Genomic DNA, 18,471 nt, shown 5'->3' on the forward strand with positions numbered 1-18,471 from the left:
GTAAAGTAAATTTTAGGGCTTCCCAGGTTGTGCAGTGGTAAAGAATCTGCCTGCCAGTGTAGGAGATACAAGAGACATGGGTTTGATTCTCGGGTCAGGAAGAGCCCCTGCAGTAGTAAATGACAATCCACTCCAGTACTCTTGCCTGGAAAATTCCATGAACAGAGGAGGCTGTCAGGCCAGAGTCCATAGGGTCGCAGAGTCGGGACATGACTGAGCCCACACACACTAAAAGTAAGTTGTACCCAGAAACAGGAATAAACAAGTTGCTTATTATTCTCTCATTATTGTTAAGTTTCAGGTATTTATTATCCTACTGATTCCATTATTTCACTGTCACTATGTTCTGTGGTTAAACTGTGATCACCAATGATAACAGAAATTCTCTGGGAGAGTTCAGTGCATTGGAATTATCTGAGGAGTGAGTGGAGGAGATGAACTGAATTGTGTATGGAAGGAATTGTGTGTGGGTAGAAGGAATTGGGGATAGAAGGATGATGTAGGATCAGATGGTGGGACCAGTGGGGAGACAGTTTGGTGAAGGGGGTAAACAGAAGCACTGAGGCAAGAGTGTGCTTGTGTGTGTGTGTGTGTATGGTTTGCGGGGGGTGGGGGGGTGGCAGGGGCAGACACAGAGAAAATATTAGCCTGGCTAGAAATAAGGTTCCCATAGGAAAGAAAATTGCCTAGGTAAGTTGGTTCTAGACTATTGAAAATCATAAAACAGCTACAAAGAAGTGTTGGACTTACTGCAGTTGTGAGCTGAGATAGATTCTAGAGCAGACTGGAAAACACAGTATTGAGATCTTCCAGTAGTGATTCATACTCCACATCACATCATGACTTACCTGCTGTATCTGTTTGGATGCTTGACGTGACGTGCTCCCTAGAGACACACACATCCCTGCTTTCCTTCGCTTTGTTCTTTATCAGGAAACGATACCCAGATGCTCAGGCCAAAGGTTAAGACTCATCCTTGATTGATTTGCTTGGTTTATTTTGTCTTTGTCATGCCTCCTGTCCTTAAAAGTAAGGCCTGTCAAATTCGTCTGCACAACACACTAACAATGTGACCTCTTCTTCCCGTTTCTACCATTACCACCCTTGACCAAGCCAACATTATCACTCAGCCAAACTACTGCGCCCGGTCTGGGCCTGACCAGTTTATCTGCTTCCATGCTTCTGCGTTTGTGTGTTAGTCGCTCAGTCGGGTCCAACTCTTTGTGACCCCATGGACTGTGGCTCACCAGGCTCCTCTGTCCATAGGGTTCTCCAGGCAAGAATACTGGAGTGGATAGCCATTCCCTTGTCCAGGGGATCTTCCCAACCCAGGGATCGAAGCCCAGTCTCCTTCTTTGCAAGCTAATTCTTTACCCTTTGAGCCACCAGGGAAGTCCTGGATTCCATGCTTGCCCAAATCCATTCTTCTGATAGAAGCCAGAGTGACTTTTAAAAGTAGAAAAAATAGAAACATAAATCAGATAACATTTTCTGTTTAAAACTTTTCACTGACCTATCAGAGCACTTATAATAAAATCCAAAGCCCCCAAGAAGCCAACCCCAATTTCCTTTCCTACCCTTTGTTCCTGGCCCACCCAGGTCAGCCAGACTTCTGTTCACAGAATGGAACAAGCTCTCTTCTGTCTTCGACCCTTTCTTCTGTATGAATTGGTTCATTTCCTTCATCTTGATGTAGATTTTGTCTTACTATGCTAGTATCAGTCATTTCAACTGATTTAATTCATTTAAATCAGCCACCAAGGGAAGATTTCCATGACCACCCACCACAGAGGAGTCAACGGTTATTCTGCCACACTGTCCTGCTTCTGTCCTTTGTAGCACTGATTTTCTTTTTTCTGATTTTCTTATGTGTCATCTGTCTGCACTTGCTAGAATGTTAATTCCACAAAGACATAGATATTCATTTGTTTACTGAAGTATTTCCTGTGTGTAGAATAGTCCTTGGCACTCACTAGGTGCTCAACAAATACTTGGTGAATGGATCAAGTTCATGGCAGTGGTTTGCAGATTAGGTTAAATTCCAGGCAGATTGATAGTAAGAACGTTAACTCAGAAGTTTTTGGAGGAACTCCATGGAAGGTTGTGGAAGTAGAAAAGAAACAGCTAACTTCAGAGACGTACTAAAGGAAGAAATTTAATGATTTGTTGATAAACTGATTTTATCACCCCAGTATCCAAAGATGACTCTTAAGATTTCTAAGGAAAGCATCTAGAATAACAGTACCAGTTCTGACAGAACCGTGATTGGGAAGGGGGGTCCATGTGAAAATAAAGATGAATCTGTTTGGGACATCTTGTACAAGAGACTGAGATTTTGAAGTAATTTTGAGTGTAAATTGGGGTTAGAGATACAGGTTTTACTCTATTTAAGTTCTCTTGTGTGCATGCTCAGTTGTGTCTGACTCTTTGCAACCCCATGGACTATAGCCCACCAGACTCTGTCCATGGAATATTCCAGGAAAGAATACTGGAGTGGGTTGCCATTTCCTACTCCAAGGGATCTTCCCGATCCACGTCTCTTGTGTCTCCTGCATTGGCAGTTGGATTCTTTACCACTGAGCCACTGTAGAAGCCCTTTTTCTATTTAAAGGCAACATGAAATGACAGTTTATTTTAAAGTTTATGGATACTGAAGAGAACCTCTTTCTACTGGCTTGTTACTACGGAACTGTATCAGCAGCATTAATTCCCGTTCTTGCAGCTGGGAACGTTGGTTTCTCTGTGGTAGAGAATGCCTCTTTGCCATAGTCTACTTGGAATAATCATTTTTTAGAATATTTTGGATATTAAGTTTCCCTGGTCTGGAGAGACATAGCAGTGAAACTAGATGGTTGGTTGGCTTTCAATTATTTCTCCTTGCTTCCAGGTTTTCAATTCTATTCATTAGTGAAGGCTTATAGTCAGGTCTGTAGCTCATCTGCACAAATTACACAGAAATCTAAGCCTCCTTAAGGGATTTAAGGTACAAAATAGTGTTTGTTGTATATTCCATTTTTATAATAAGTACAGTTGACCTTGAACAGTGCAGGGGAGGGGATATATTGTATAATCTATAGCCAGCCCTCCATATCCATGATTCCCCCACACCCGTGGGTTCAATCAACCATGGACTATGTAGCTCTATATTTGCTGTTGAAAACTAGTCACCTGTGAGTGGACCCATGCAGTTCAAATCCCTGTTGTTCAAGGGTCAACTGTACTTGAAAAGGTATCTAAGCCAAGAGGATTATTTCCTCGTGTCAACTTTTACTCTAATACAACCAGTTAGTAAATCGTAGTAAATCCCTGGTAGCTCAGCTGGTAAAGAAATCTCCTGCAGTGCAGGAGAACCCGGTTCGATTCCTGGGTTGTGAAGATCTGCTGGACAGAGGATACGCTACCCACTCCAGTATTCTTGGGCTTCCTTGGTGGTTCAGATGGTAAAGAATCCGCCTGCAATGCAGGAGACCTGGGTTCGATCCCTGGGTTAGGAAGATCCCCTGGAGGAGAGTATGGCAACCCACTCCAGTATTCTTGCCTGGAGAATCCCTATGGATAGAGGAGCCTGGTGGGTTACAGTCCATGGGGTCACAAAGAGATGGACACGACTGAGCAACTTTCACACACACACACACACACTAGTAAATCGTACAAAAGTATTCCTTATTGACTTCTTCCCCTTTTTTCTTTTACCCAGATCTCTGGTTAATTGCCCTCTAATTTGTCCTCAGATAACTGCACTGGTTTGTCAGGACCAACAGTGTCTGTACTCCAGATTGGAGACTTGAATTTGCTATTGTACACCCTGTTCCCTGTTATCAGCTCATTCATGGGTCCTCGCAGTTATAGAGGGTCTGCTTGCATCCTTTCTTAGCTGTCAGACATGTGGTCCTTTCTGATTTTTTTTTTTTTTAAAGAATACTACTTTTGAAAAAGTAATATTCTTTATAGTTTGATATGCAGAATTTTAAACTTGATCATTTAAAATTCATCTTGATAGAATTGGGAGAGGACAGAAAATTTATCATAATAAGTTTACTTTACATCATCTTCTATAACTTTGTCACACATGATTGTAGGTCTAGCTTGGCCTTTATTTTGTTATCTATTCAAGAGTGCAGAACTTTAAAATGCTAGGAACAAATAGGAACAACCACAGAGATTTTTTACATTTCTTCTGTCTCTTCTGTGTGATAACTGTTGTCATGGATGTTTGCTAAGCGATTAAGGGACAACTTGGCCTCCAAGACTTAAAATAGTGAAGAGTGATCAGAAAGTGAGGGGAATCCTGGATAAATGTTAATGTCTTCCATAAAAATACATGTTTGTATGACTGAAGACATTTTCTTGTAAGAGAAAAAAAAATCACATTTAACATTTTAGTGTGCCAAAATATAAGCTTCAAAAACGCATTGTTCACCATTATCTATTTGTTGAATTGAGAATTGAAGTGAGAAATGCCCTTCACCTTTTTCTGTTAGAAATATGAGGGTTCTTAACATGTTTTAAATTTTCTGGTTATTGTTCTCTGTCTTCTGAAGAAGATAGAAAAGTGTTTGTAAAACCTTACTTGTATGTTCTCCTGTTTTATTCTTGCACATAACACTCATTTTTATTTCTCCCTGTCCTTCCCAGGTGAATGGAGGTATTGAGAACACGTTAGAGAAAGAGGTGGTGCAGTATGACTACTACTCTTCTTATTTTGATATATTTGTAAGTATTCTCTGGTGTACATTTCATTTTGGACATGATGAGACTAACCAAAAGGCAAACTCTCAGTAGACCTCAGTTTTTGTGCAATTCTTTTTTCTCTTTTAAACATTATCTTTCCTTTACCTTTATCCTTGGACCATTCAGTGCTGTCTGTCTCTCGTCATTTCAAGGAAGGAAAAGATTAATGCGAAATAAGGGAGCATAGCAGAAGAAGTCATTCAGATTTTCCTTTATTCTTCAAAAGTAGCTGAGACAGAAGCCATCAGCAGATGCTAAAAAGGAAAATTTACCTGTTTATATAATAGCACAGTGAAAATGCCATTCATTTTCTCTCTTGTGGTAGATTTCTGAGTGTATTTTTAATAATGATTCTGTTTCATTTTTCCATAATAGGAGCTTTTGAGAAAACTGATATATTGACAATCTTGGGCAACATTAGTCAGTTGTAGAACTGTATAGATGCAGTTCTGTAGATGAGGTGTTCATTTTATTCAAAGGAATATTTGCAGTATCTTTCTAGGATATATTGTGACTTTGGTTGGGTTTGATAGATCTCCATGGTATCTTTTTACAGGTGATAGTGTGAATAAGTCAGGTCCTACCATTGTGTTACACAGTATAGGCAATTGAAATTCATTAAAAACTCCTCCAAATTCATTTTAACTACTTTATTCACTATCCTTAGAAGCTGTGTGCACAATGGTTAAGACCCTTACAGTCAGAAAAACCTGGGTTTTATTCACAACACAGCCACTAATTGTATATCTTTGTATATATTAGGTCTAAACTTCAGTTTGCTCCTATGTGAAATGAAATCATCATAGTTTTGAAACATAAGTAAAATAATACCCAGAAAACACTTAGCCCAATGAAAGGTATGTCTCAGAAGCTCAGCAATTTACCTCCAATCATTGTTATCATCATCATTAACTTTGGTTGAAAATATTAATGGCTATATTTTCTAGTGGCTTTTGAACTGCTCTGAAAAGTCTAGCTTGTTTTGTTTTTCTGACTCATCCGTGCTGAAGTGTGGAGCAGGAAAGAGATGGGATTCCCAGTAAATAGAGATCCGGGTTCCTTGTCATCACCCCCTTGCAATCGGAGTAAATTCCCCTTTCATCTGTACAGTATGTTAGTGTTCCAATAAGATTGTTTTGAAAAAGTGTTTGACTGCCACAGACTATTTGGAAAACCACCGATATAATTTAATCTGCTTTTCCAGAGGAAGACATTGAGTCTCATGGGTCAATGTCTTGGACCTATCCCACGTCACTGAACTTGTGGCAGAGCATGTTAGATCCTAAATCTCTTGATAATTTTTTTTCTGTAAAGCTATTGACATGTAATAACAAAATTGACTTCTCTCTTTGCTTTTATTTCCTCTGATGAATTTGTCTTAAGTAGTCTGAGCCAGGAATTATTAGGAAGCCAAGTTAATCCTCTGGACATATCTCCAAGGGTTGTCTGAACTCTGCTTAGAGAGTTAATGATATTGGACAATTAGGTGGGACCTATTAGCTCAGCTTGGAAAAACTGTCACTCTTGGCCTTGGAAATGGACACAGCCTCCAGGAAACCTTGGAGTCTGGGAGACTTTGAGATAAAGGAATAAAGATTTATGCCTTTGCCAAGTCCAGAATGCAGAGATAGGAGTAGGATAAATAAAGAAACTAAATGGTTAGCACATTACTGGTAAACCCATTTTTAATGAAAGCCACAAATTAAAACAAATATAGCTGTAAACTTCATTTACATGAAAGGGTCTTGAGTGAGGTCATATAGCCAATGACAACAATGAAGTTGTCAGCTTCTAGCCCTCCAGCAGTTTTGATTAGTGAGGAACATTTGGCAGACCCCTACCCCAAGGCATTACTCAAGAGCCACCTGACTTCTTACTACTCAGAACAAGCATATTTTTCAAGTAAAATAGGTAAAATTTTATTCTATGTTTATTCCTTAGTAAATGAGAATTACTAAGACAATTGGAATAGTGGCTAAGAGCCTGATCTTTGAAATCAGGCTATCTAGGTTCAATCCTGGCTTCCTCAGTAAGATTGTGTGGCCTCAACAGTTTCTGTATCCATTGTAATGATTGCTGACTCATGGAATTGCTGGGTTGGGGGATTATGTGGGACAGTAATACACATAAAGCATTCCACAAAAGTCCCTGAACCATGGTGAACAATCAGAGGGAAGCTCCTGGGATTGCAAAACTCTAGCAACACCCCAGTAACTCAGCGCTTTCCAGTGGACTTCACTAACAATCTGGTATCTTCTGAAAGCGAGTGGAAAGGTACTTGGAATGGAAAGTCAACTTTCAAAAACATTGTCTCCAACCTTTAAGGATATCAGAATCTAAATGGACTCAAATAGAAAGGTAAAAGAAACACCTCACTATATATTCTTTTCTTGATAATGGGAAGTTAATTTGAGTCCCTGTCTATGCGATATTCGACAAATTCTAGAGCAGAGAGCCCAAACTGGTCTATAAACCAGTACCTGTCTGTGACAGTTTTCAACTCAATCAGAATAATGAAAACACTTTGGTGGGTTCTTCATAAAACTTAATGTATACCTTTGTGCATATCCCTGAAAACTTGTCTTTTTTTTTATATAGCTTTTGGCAGTTTTTCGATTTAAAGTGTTAATACTTGCATATGCGGTGTGCAGACTGCGCCATTGGTGGGCCATAGCGGTGAGTATGCCTGCTGAGCGGTTCCCGCCTCCAGTGCTCGTGGCCGAGGCCTGCTCACAAGAGGCCTGAGCTGGAGGCATGTGTGGTTTCCACCCGAGCTGAATCCTCCTGGCTTCTCCTGAATCCCTGTCCTTCACTCCTCAGTAGGTTTCGTTCTCCAGGGCTTCTCTCCAGAGGTGATGAGTAACTAGCTTTATTGCTATGGAACCTGAGACAAATGAGGAATCCAGGGGCCTGGCAGTGATTGTGGTCCAAGCACCAGCCCACCCTCTACCTCATTTTGCAAATGAGAGATGAGTTCAGGCCCTCTGTCTCAAAGCAGTTTGGACCATTTCCTCTTGGGTTGAAACATCTTGGTGATTTTTCCCCATTTGATCTCTGCTGATTTCCCTGCCTTCCTCCCTGTGTTACCCACCTCCCTCCAGTCTTAAAGGTAAAAGTTCCCTTTTATTGCTGCCTTCGGATTTCTTGAAGGCAGTGGCATTTTTCACTCATGTCCATTTCCTGGCATCCAACCCAGAGCTTTGGCCCAAGCCCTTCTCAATAAGTATTCATTGGTTGAAAGAAGAATTATAAGCAATTCTGCCTGAATTATTTTCGCCATTTCCATGGACCTCTGAACAGTCACCATGTTGAGAGCTCTAAACAAGGCAGGTACATGGGGGAAGCTCCTCAGACTGGAAGACTTGGGCAGGACTAAACTGTGTGGGACCTTGGTCTGTGTGGGCCTGGCACGGGCTTGTCCAGATGGGCATGGAGTTGTTTGCTGTCCTCAGAGGGCATCCACCATGTGCCTTGTCTGCCTGGACCATCTCTTCTGAGCATCCATCGAACCCCAAGCTCACATTTCATGGATGGAGGCCATCAGTTTCAGTCAGACTCAGCTCCCTTTCCTGAATGTATGCTATTGCTGATCCCAAACAGCTGTGATGGTTGTCACTTGTCCATTTTCTCCAGCGATCCCAATTTGGGACATTCTGTTCAGTTTCCATGATGTGCACTGGTATCTTTCAGAAAATCTGTCTCAATGTTTGTTTCGGAAAGTGGTTGACTATGCAGTGAGTTTTAAGAAACCTTCTTCAGTCTCTAACTTGAAATTATCAAGGGGTCATTTTAAGCACATCCATTTTATTGTTTTTGATTCTTGTTTCTAAAAACATGTACAGAGAGGTGGTCAGGCAGCTGGAAGGAGTCAGCTGGTTCCTGAAAAGCACTTAGTGTCAGCCTGTAAAATTAATTAGTATCAGAATGTAAGATGCCTCCTCTCCCAATCCTGGGGTGTCTGTGTGTGTATGTATTAACATGTATATGTGTGTGTGTGTGTTGTGTTTTGCTAACAAAACTGATTCTGCAACTTTGTTAATAGTGACCATGCATGACACCTGGTGTTTCTTGACCTCTGTTTTGTCAGTCAAGGCTCCTGTTGGCATGCACTTTGGTTAGGTTTCTTATTGCTACATATCTTAGTTAGAGGATGAAGACATGAGGCCCAGGTCCTGTGGGAATAATCTCTGGGCTTCCTGAGCCCTGGGGGAGCCCTGCCTCACATTCACTGGTCCCTCCTATGCAGATAGCATCTTTACATGTTGTACCCTCCAGTGGACAAAATTGAGTTTCCCAACATACCAGCCTGTGGGTGAAGGGAAACCTCAAGCTGCCACGCAGGGCATCTGCACCATGTGGAAGCCCTCTTTGCCCCCATCCAGTTTAGGGGACAGAGGAGGAGTGACATGGGAGGAAGCCAGGTGCGCCAGGGCCTTTTCGAGCGTTACCTGATCCTGGCCCAGATGGTTCTCCTGCACGAGAGAGATGCCTTTACAGTGTCAGATATCTAATTTGAATGTTGCTGGATTATGTGTCTTTCAGTTGACGACAGCAGTGACCAGTGCCTTTTTATTAGCAAAAGTGATCCTCTCAAAGGTACGGCTTTCCACTCTTTCTGTGCCGTGACTGTCGTACTGACGCCTTGTTCTCTAGGATGAGCTCATGGTAACTGTGTCTGTCTCTCCTGGTCGCGTCTGTTCTTCCAGCTTTTCTCACAAGGGGCTTTTGGCTATGTGCTGCCCATCATTTCCTTCATCCTTGCCTGGATCGAAACATGGTTCCTGGACTTCAAAGTGTTACCTCAAGAGGCAGAAGAAGAAAACAGTAAGTTTCTCTCCGAGTTTACCTCCTGAGACCAGCCAGGTTGTGGGGAGGGGCTGCAGAGTTCTGGCTTTGCTCTTTTTAGTTTTTTAATTTTTATTTTATATTGGAGTATAGTTACTTTACACTGTTTGTTAGTTTCACATATATAACAAAGTGATTTAGTTGTTCATATACATATATTTATTCCTTTCCAAATGTTTTTCCCATACAGGATATTACAGAGTATCGAATAGAGTTCCCTATGCTATTCAGTAGGTCCTCGTTGATGATTTATCTTTTATATATTAGTGTATGTATGTAATCCCAACCTCCTAATTCATCCCTTCCTCTCCTACCTTTCCCCTTTGGTAACCCCTTTGATGGGTTGCTGATGGAGATGGAAAGGAGAGGAGGAAGTTAGCCAGCCAGAGAAATGTTCACCCGTCTCAGGCTTTCCATCCTCCTCTGAGTAGAGGGTGAGAGCTGGCAATGTGTGGTCATGAATCCTGTTAAAGTTGTTATCATCTCCTTGTGTGGCTTTGAGCATCACGGCGTGTTCACCGGGAGATCCAAGTGATTGAACTTTAGACTGAATTATTGGGCTAGAATTCTTCCCTGCGTGATGGCCTTAGTGGGAGTACCCACATTCCACCTGTCCCCTTAGACACATATAATCAAAGTTCAAAGCAGAGACTCAAGACACTTGTAAGACTTGCTGTTTTTATGTTCTCTCAGTCATCTGGCTGGATTTGCCCCACCTAAAAGGCCAAAAAAAAAAAATTTCTTATGTCATACAGAAAGTTAAACATGATTATAACCTCAAGATATAATAGAAGGAAAAATAAACTTGTAAGTGGTTTTATTTTTCAAAAGATCATGTACAAAGATGAAATCAGTGAGAAAAGAATTATCATTCAAGAATAGATTTTAAAACACATTAACCAGACTAAGATCCATCTTCTATCCTGTGCACTCTGTTCTTTTATGAAACTGTATTGTGGAAAAGGGACATGTAAAGCTAAATGAAGCTGCTTGTTAAAAAGTTGTAAATAGAGGAATTCCCTGGTAGTTCAGTGGTTAGGACTCTGGGCTTCCACTGCAGGGGGTATGGCTTCAAACCCTGGTTAAGGAACTAAGATCCCTCGTGCTGCCAGGCCTGGCCAAAAGTAAAAAAACAAAAATTGTTTAAGTTGTATGTAAACATCAAACTGAACTTTAGTGAAAGTATGTCAGCGGTTCGTGTGACTGAGGCTTGCATGCCTGTGTGATTAAACTAAAGTCACTAATAAAAGAAAAAGACATAATTAGTGAAAACACTGAAAATAGCATTTATTTTCACTGTAACCAGTATTACATGCACACCTGGCACCTGCTGTGTGGCCTGGTGCTTCCTCCAGCTTTATCTCGGTATAACCCAGCTTCAGCCAAAAGAACGCGTTGTCCACAGCCTCTCTGTTAGTGCTTTTTTGCTTTTATGCTGGCATTTCTCTAACCAGATGTAGACTAGAGGCCATTTGTACAAGCTCATGAGTTCTTTTTGTTGGTTTGTTTGGCTTTGTGCTTTGCTTTTGATGTTGTTGGTTTCTGTAGGGAAGTAGGTATTTCCAGATGGGAAGATTCTATTAACAGTTAGTTTTTGGTTGAAAGATTTTTCAAAGTACCCTTTCCTACTAAGAGGTTTTAAAATGTAATAATAATACTGTTTTATTTTGGTTAACCTGGCCACAAATCTACCAGAACAGTGGCATCTTTCTCAGCATCTGGATTTCTTCTCTTCTAGGACTCTTGATAGTTCAGGATGCCTCGGAGAGGGCCGCGCTGATACCTGGGGGTCTTTCTGATGGTCAGTTTTATTCTCCTCCTGAATCTGAAGCAGGTAGGAAATTTGATTTATCATTTATGTTTTTGTCTTATCATTCAGAAGCTTTCCCCCCTCACCTCACCCCCTGTACTTCTCAGTATGCTTAGCAAACATTTAACATACCAGACATTTAGGATGTGAATATAAATAAGACATGGTCTTGATGTGCAACCCATGATGAGATGCAGAGTTGCAAAAATAAACATGGTAGAAGGCCTTACACACTGGTATGTGGACAGGGGAGAGTCTTGGTGCTCTCTTATCTGTCACCCCCTGATTGAGCTTCCTCCAGAATCCCCCGTGTCTGAGAGCACCACCCACCCCCTTGCCCATGTCAGAAACCAGAGCCTCACTGGGGACTCTGCCCCTTTCCTGTGGCTCCCGGCCCATCGTTCACCATGCCATTTTGATCTTTGTTGCTACCTTCTTGATTTCATTTAAATTGTCATCACTTCTGTTTCTGGAACAGCCTCCTCCTCAGTTGCCTTCTCCCAACCAGCCACCATAATACCATGTTAGATGGAATGACTGCCTTGTTCTAAGGGTTCCTCATAACCTCTCTAAGGAGGTCAAAGTCTCATTTTCCCTGTTTTAGTGATCAGCAAGTTGAAGCGCAGAGAGGTGAGATAGTTCATCCAGTATTACACAAAGAGTAAGAAGGTGAAGCTTGGAGTTGAATCCCAGCTCCAGGGCTAGCATCTATGATCACAGCTAATATATGCAAATTTTATATATTTTTCAATATTAGCAAAATTGACCATGTTATTATTCCCTTGCCTAAAAGCCTTCAGTGACACAAAGGATTAAGAAAGTGATTGGATCCTCAGCCGGCAGAAAGCACCTGTATGTCCACCTTACCCATGGTCCAAACTCTCCTCTCATCATGCTCCTGTGTGCCATTCTAAGATTTCTGAAAAGGCACCAGAGCCCCCAGACCACTGTGCATCTTGCTTGTTCTGTCCTTGACACACCTCTGTGGTCCTCGTGTCCACTCAGATGTTGAGAAGCCTTCTTCCTGCCCCCGACCCCCCTCAGTCATCGGTAGGGCGTCTTTCGCCTCATGTTCTGTGAGATCCCTCCCACAGCGCGGTCATCCTGTGCTGACTGCCCTGACTTTGGCAGTGACTCGGCCTGTTCCTATTACTGGGATGTAAGCTTGAGTTAGAGACTACATTATTTCATTCTCGCATTACACATAGTAAATATTTTAAACACACACACACAATAGAGTAAAACAAACTCCAGACTGAAAGAGCCATGTGAAGATCAAAAACATCATATTGTGACATAGGGAGTCAGGGGAACTTGAAGTAACTTGATATTCTGGACTATTGGTGTTGAATTTAAAGGCAATATAAAACAAAATCATAGGGCTTCCCTTGTGGTCCAGTGATTAAGAATCTGCCTTGCAATGCAAGGGACACCGGTTTGGTCCCTGGTCCAGGAAGATCCAACACGCCACAGAGCAACTAAGCCCATGTGCCACAACTACTGAGCCTGAGCAATAAAGCCCGGGAGCTGCAACTGCTGAAGCCCGAGCACCTAGGGCCTGTGGTCTGCAGCAGGAGAAGCCACCGCGATGAGAAGCCCGTGTACACAACAGACAGTAAAGCCTGCAGGGAGCAACAAGACCCAGCCAGCTGAAAAATAAAATAAATAAGTAAATCTTAAAAAACAACAACAACAAAATCATAGAGTCAGATGAAATAAAGATATGCTTGAGCAGAAAAGCTATTTCTCAGTCAACTGACCCTAGGATGAATAGTAAACTTTTCATTACCTCGTTATAAGGATGATTTCCTTGAGATTTTTGTATGTCAGAGAAATCATTCTTTTTTTCTTTTTTTTGAAGTTTACATTATAGTTCATGATGTTGTGTACCTTTTTACTGAGACTAATAGAATTTCTCAGCGCCTATGTGTACTTTTTGTTTTAATCAGAAGTTCAGAACAGCAGGATAATAATGTGAGGAATACCTCCTCAGGCATTTTTCATCAAGCAAGCCATGGGCTTCCTCCTCTGACTTTTACCACCCCCTAGTGGCAGTTGAAAGCATTACCACGTCACAGAATTATGAAGCGAAACAAAAACAACACTGTAAGCATTCCGCTGGGTGGCTGCATTGTTTAAGCAAAGACCAGTTTAGTAGTGGGCAGAGGAGTGTTCGAGGTGACTTACTTTACTGTATATTTTCATTATCTGTGTTCAGTTTAGGAAAGAATTAAGATTAAAAACTATTCTTGGAATTAATGTGCCCAGAAAAGATTTTACTCTAAAGCTTTCTTGTTAGGTCAGTGGACAAATATTAAATGGTTTCAGCAGCAGAAGTTATAAGCTTTTTATCCTAGTACCCTGCTGACTGGCCCCTAGTCATTAAGAGGACAGCTGGGGCCTGTCTTGCCTCTTGTCTGTCTTTCTCTAGTACCAAGTTGAGTGCCTGGTACATAGGTACATAGTAAACTTAGAACTTTTGAAGGAATGAATTTTGAAGGAAGAAAGAAATTGGGTCACCAAAAATTTAAATGTTAGCATTTTTCCTTGTGAAGGAGTGGCTTGAATTTTAAGAGTCACAGAGCCTTGGAAAATTAGCAGATTTTAGTGGATGTATTTTAAAGGATATCAGGTGGTTTGTTTGCAGATTTCCTTGCTGCTTTAGCCGTATCCTGTTTGCCTGTGTATTAAGTTGAAAGAATGAGGAGGCCCAGTTCTCAGATGGTTGGGTTAAAGTTCTTACGTGCTCAGATAATTTAAATGAACCACTTGTGATGCTGGATAAAAGGTAATTTATCATGTCCTGAATCACTGAACGGTTGACTTAAAGAATAACTCAGTCGCATCCTGTTATCTGTGCTAAAGAAGTCTAGATGAAGGCACTGAAAATTTAATTTGACACCATCCATGCTGGTGTGGGCTGTCTGTGAAGTTATGTCCCCTGTGGTGTGGCTGCAGATGTGTCTTCTCAGTTGTTATTGTTAGTTCTTAAATTTTTAAGCCTGAGTTCTTAGGAGTTACCCTTGTGTCCACATAGCATAGTGCTAACCAGTGATTGGACAGGTTTTGTGATCAGTCACCTTGGTTAAGACTTGCATCCTCGGCCAGATGGCCATTTGTATGTATTGGATAGCACATTTGAATTTCAGGTCTTTTCGAGTCTTCTTCCGCTTGTGCTTTTTGCTGAATATTTTTGCATCTCCTCTGCACATGTTTACAGCCTCACAGTCGCCTGGTCTAGCATAGGTTCTCTTGGGTTTCCGCTGAGTTTGCACACAGCTTCAGGCAAGTATATGCTCGCTGCAGCCTTGACGATCACCTCAAACCAGCAGAGACTCTGGGCCTTTGCTCACACACCACTGTTGCACCATTGCATTACTCCTCACCTCAGATGAAAGGAGCTCCTTCAGCTGTGTAAATCTGCTGCCAGTCCTCACAGCCTGCCATACTTGGAAGAACCTTCATACCATGAAGCTGAGTGACGGGAGATGGGGAAACAATATTGTTCTCTCAGTTCTGCAGTTTTTCAATCACTTCTCACAAAGTTTCAGGCCTTATTAGGTTGCCTCCCTAGCACTGAATCTGCTGTTTGGTTCATTAGTTTTTATACTCACTTTTCAGAGAAGACTGGTTGAACTCGTTCTTTGACAATAGCCGGACACCTTAGTAGCTTTCACTTTGAGATTAGGGAAAGCATATGTATTATTGTGTTTTAAAAATTTGACTTTATTTAGGACTTCCCAGTAGTTCTAAAGCATGCCAGTTTATTGTGGCTTGAATGCCGTTACCCCCACAGGTGGAAAGTGAGCCCGGAAACAGGAAGACTCCATGTGACCGCCTTCCTTAGACTCCTTGCCGAGTGAGATGGCAGTTAAACCACCCCCGAGTCTCTAAGATTTACAGCAGTGTAATATGCTGGAGAGTGAAGCCTTCCTGCCACTGCATCTTTATGTATTTGTTTTGCCACAAACCTAATCTGAACGACATGATATTTGTGAGGTTTAGGTGTGGGACACAGACATTTCCTTAAGCTTCTTCGGGGGTTCATTCTTCTGTGCCAGATTTGTTCTTGGCTATAATCCGGGCAGACGTTCTCCAAAAAGTGCCCTTTTTAAAAAAAATAATAAAATTATTGGGTTATAGTTGATTTACAATGTGGTGTTAGTTTCAACTGTATAGCAAAGTGCATGAGTTATACATAATATCCACTCTTTTTAGGACTCTTTTCCCTTATAGGTCATTAGAGAGTATTGAGTAGAGTTCTGTGTGCACACAGTAGGTCCTTATAAGTTATCTATTTTGTATATAGATTGTGTCTGTGTCAGCCCCACTCTCCCCATTTATCCTGCTCCCCAGTTTCCCTCCTGGGGAAAGTGTCCTTTTGAACTGTGTTATCTGATAGGAGCAAACTGACAGTGAGGCAGGCCGCTCTTGTGGGTGAGTAGGTGACATCCTAACCTGTCCTCTCGGTCTCCTCACCACCGTCTTTGCTTCCCGTGCCTGAGTTTTCAGCAAAGAAGCAGACGTGGAGGAGCAGTGGGTAATAGTTCTTGGTCTATATGAATATTTTTAGAAGCACATACATGAAATCCATTGGACAGATTAGTGTGAATGATATTTAAAGGTTTTCTCTCTACAAGATATAATGTAAAACTATTTTACAGTTTCATTAACTTAAATCTCTTGTGGATTAAACACATGTAGCCCTCATTTAAAATTTTATGCACGTATATCATAATGTTAAAGAAATTATTTGTTACTGTAATTGAATGTGGTACTTTTTCTCCTTCCCCTTCTCTACCACCTAGGATCTGAAAATGAAGCTGAAGAAAAGCAGGACAGTGAAAAACCACTTTTAGAACTATGAGTAAGACTTTTGTTAAAGTAAGTCTTTGAAAATGAAACTGTAATAGTGAAGTAGTTAAATATGGAGCCTTCCTTCAAGTAGATTCAAAGTTAAATTCAGAAAATATGAGAGTGATTATAGTTATATTTCTCCTAATTATGTGAATTTGTCAGGCACATTTTATTGTATAAAATCTCTTAACATTTTCTAGGTATAAATTGGCGGAGGATGAAAACTACCTCAGAGACCCACATTTCTGAATAAGGATGGCTTAGTTTGTTTTGTTTATTGTAGCCAGAATGTCTCCATGTCAGACCAGGTTTAATTACAAACCCTAACTTCTGAGGGGGCAAGGGCAGCAGTCCCAGGAGGTGGTACCGTCCTTGTCTCCACTTACACCTTACACGGAGGCAGAGAGACTGAGGGTGGGTGACTGGTCCAGGGTCCCACAGCTGGCAGGGGCAGAGCCGGGACTCAGGCGCCCCATCTGTACCGGCATCCACTCCGGTCCACACCGGATGGTCGTCTCTGGAGTGTGTTGGAGCTTCTGAGATGACAGGCGTGGTCCAGTCACAGTAGTCGGGTTCCATGTGCCTCCGGTTTGGGGCACGTTGTTCAGTCCCTTCAAATCATCAAAGGAAACATTTTAACTTCACAAATATGAGCAAATAAACAGTCAATTATAAAAGCTGTATTTCTGTTTAATTACTTAGCCACAGAAGGGAAAGAATAGATCTTAAAACTTCATCTGATAAGAAAAAAATAATCTATAACTATGTATAGTGAAGGATGTTAACTTATGTAGACTTACTGTGGTGACCATTTCGAAGTATATACAAATATAGAGTCATTATGTGATATAACTTAAACGAATAAAATGTTATTTATCAATTATATCTCAATTAAAAATAATGAAATAAAATTTTAAAGCAGGAAAAAGCAGTGCACTGATTCTTAGAAGGTGGGCAGTTGGCATGGAGTCAGATAGAGTCAGAGGCTGCCAGAATCCTGGTATTGAAGGCCCTGCATCAGTGGTGTCCACTGTGCTTCGGGCCCTCTTCCTACACCAGTGTTCAGACATAAGACAAAATCATGGGCCTGTGAATAGTAGATCCTTTTCTAAAAGGCTTCAAGTCCTCGTGTTGCCCTGCCCAGGTTTTTCAAGTGTAGCATTTTGCCTTTTCACGCTGCATCTCAAACATTGTTGTGTTCTCTCTTCTTCTAAGTGTGAAAAACCTTCATTGAAAGTCACCAGAAAGAAAAAGGAACTGGAGATGGGGGTCTCCCTATTGAAGGTTGAAATGGTGACATCCACTGCTGACATTATTGAACGGCTAATAAAGAATTTATTTATTGTAATACCTCACAGACATGGTACCATACCCACATCCATTTATGTCACCTGCCTGTGGCTGGTAAGATAATGTCCTGGCCCACCCTGTGTTCAGTGAGACTGGATCTGATCTGTCAGTGAATAGTTGCAGAAAGTCTTGTGCTGTGTTCCTGATCAAAAAGGCTTCTTAATATATTGGAATAACACTTTTTTAGTATGCAAAATATCTTTATTTTGATTTGCAGAATGGAATTTTTTTGTCTCATGTTTCGAATTTCTTTTGTATTTCTTTTTTAACTCCCTACATTTCCCTTATGTTTTTTAACTCATGCACATGCACTATTTGTACAGTTTTAAAAGGTAATAAAATCCAACATATCAAAATGATTAGTTTTATTTTTCCTGTTTGCATTATGTATTTGGCCTAAAGTGTTGGAATTACAAAAGGGAAACCTGAGGGATTGTGAATACATATAAAAGGTCACCAGAGATAGAATCTTCAGAAGTATGATCTAAAATAGTCTGACTACCCTTCTTTAAACCCTTTCTGTGAAATTATTTCCCCTTGTGTTTAGTTAGCTTGAATCAAAATGAACTCAATTCTATTGTGAGCTGTTTTCGTTAAAAAGAAATATTCGACTCAGTGCTTCATGGGAAGCAGCATGTCTGTCAGTTTCCTGTCATTATTCATTATGTCATTTAAGAACAGAAGTGCAGCTGGAGCTCCCTCGGAGCCTGGGGCCTCACCAGAAGGAGCGCCTTACGTGGAGAAAGGGGGAGCTCCAGGGTCAGGCTGTGGACTAAGACCTCAAGCCGTCAATGGCGTCATCACAGTGAGAATGTCCTGTCCCAGGAGTGGACCTGCATCTACACCATGACCACAGCGGGGCCTGAGCCGGACATCAG

At 41.3% G+C, this 18,471-nt stretch overlaps 1 protein-coding gene across 3 annotated transcripts in view; it reads left to right on the forward strand.

Annotated features, from left to right (window-relative positions):
* Positions 1 to 17,950, forward strand: part of STARD3NL (STARD3 N-terminal like) — a 54,378-nt gene extending 36,428 nt beyond the window's left edge. For all 3 annotated transcript variants that reach the window (XM_043463099.1, XM_043463097.1, XM_043463100.1), the window contains 7 exons: positions 4,636 to 4,713; positions 7,330 to 7,407; positions 9,274 to 9,327; positions 9,438 to 9,555; positions 11,315 to 11,410; positions 16,195 to 16,270; positions 17,459 to 17,950. In XM_043463099.1, coding sequence (XP_043319034.1) covers positions 4,636 to 4,713; positions 7,330 to 7,407; positions 9,274 to 9,327; positions 9,438 to 9,555; positions 11,315 to 11,410; positions 16,195 to 16,253 — 483 coding nt within the window. In that variant the 3' untranslated portion in view covers positions 16,254 to 16,270; positions 17,459 to 17,950. The remainder of the gene's footprint in view (positions 1 to 4,635; positions 4,714 to 7,329; positions 7,408 to 9,273; positions 9,328 to 9,437; positions 9,556 to 11,314; positions 11,411 to 16,194; positions 16,271 to 17,458) is intronic.
* The last annotated feature ends 521 nt before the right edge of the window (positions 17,951 to 18,471 follow it).

The sequence above is a fragment of the Cervus canadensis genome, chromosome 3 (assembly GCF_019320065.1).
Source record: "Cervus canadensis isolate Bull #8, Minnesota chromosome 3, ASM1932006v1, whole genome shotgun sequence".
Taxonomy (NCBI): domain Eukaryota; kingdom Metazoa; phylum Chordata; class Mammalia; order Artiodactyla; family Cervidae; genus Cervus; species Cervus canadensis.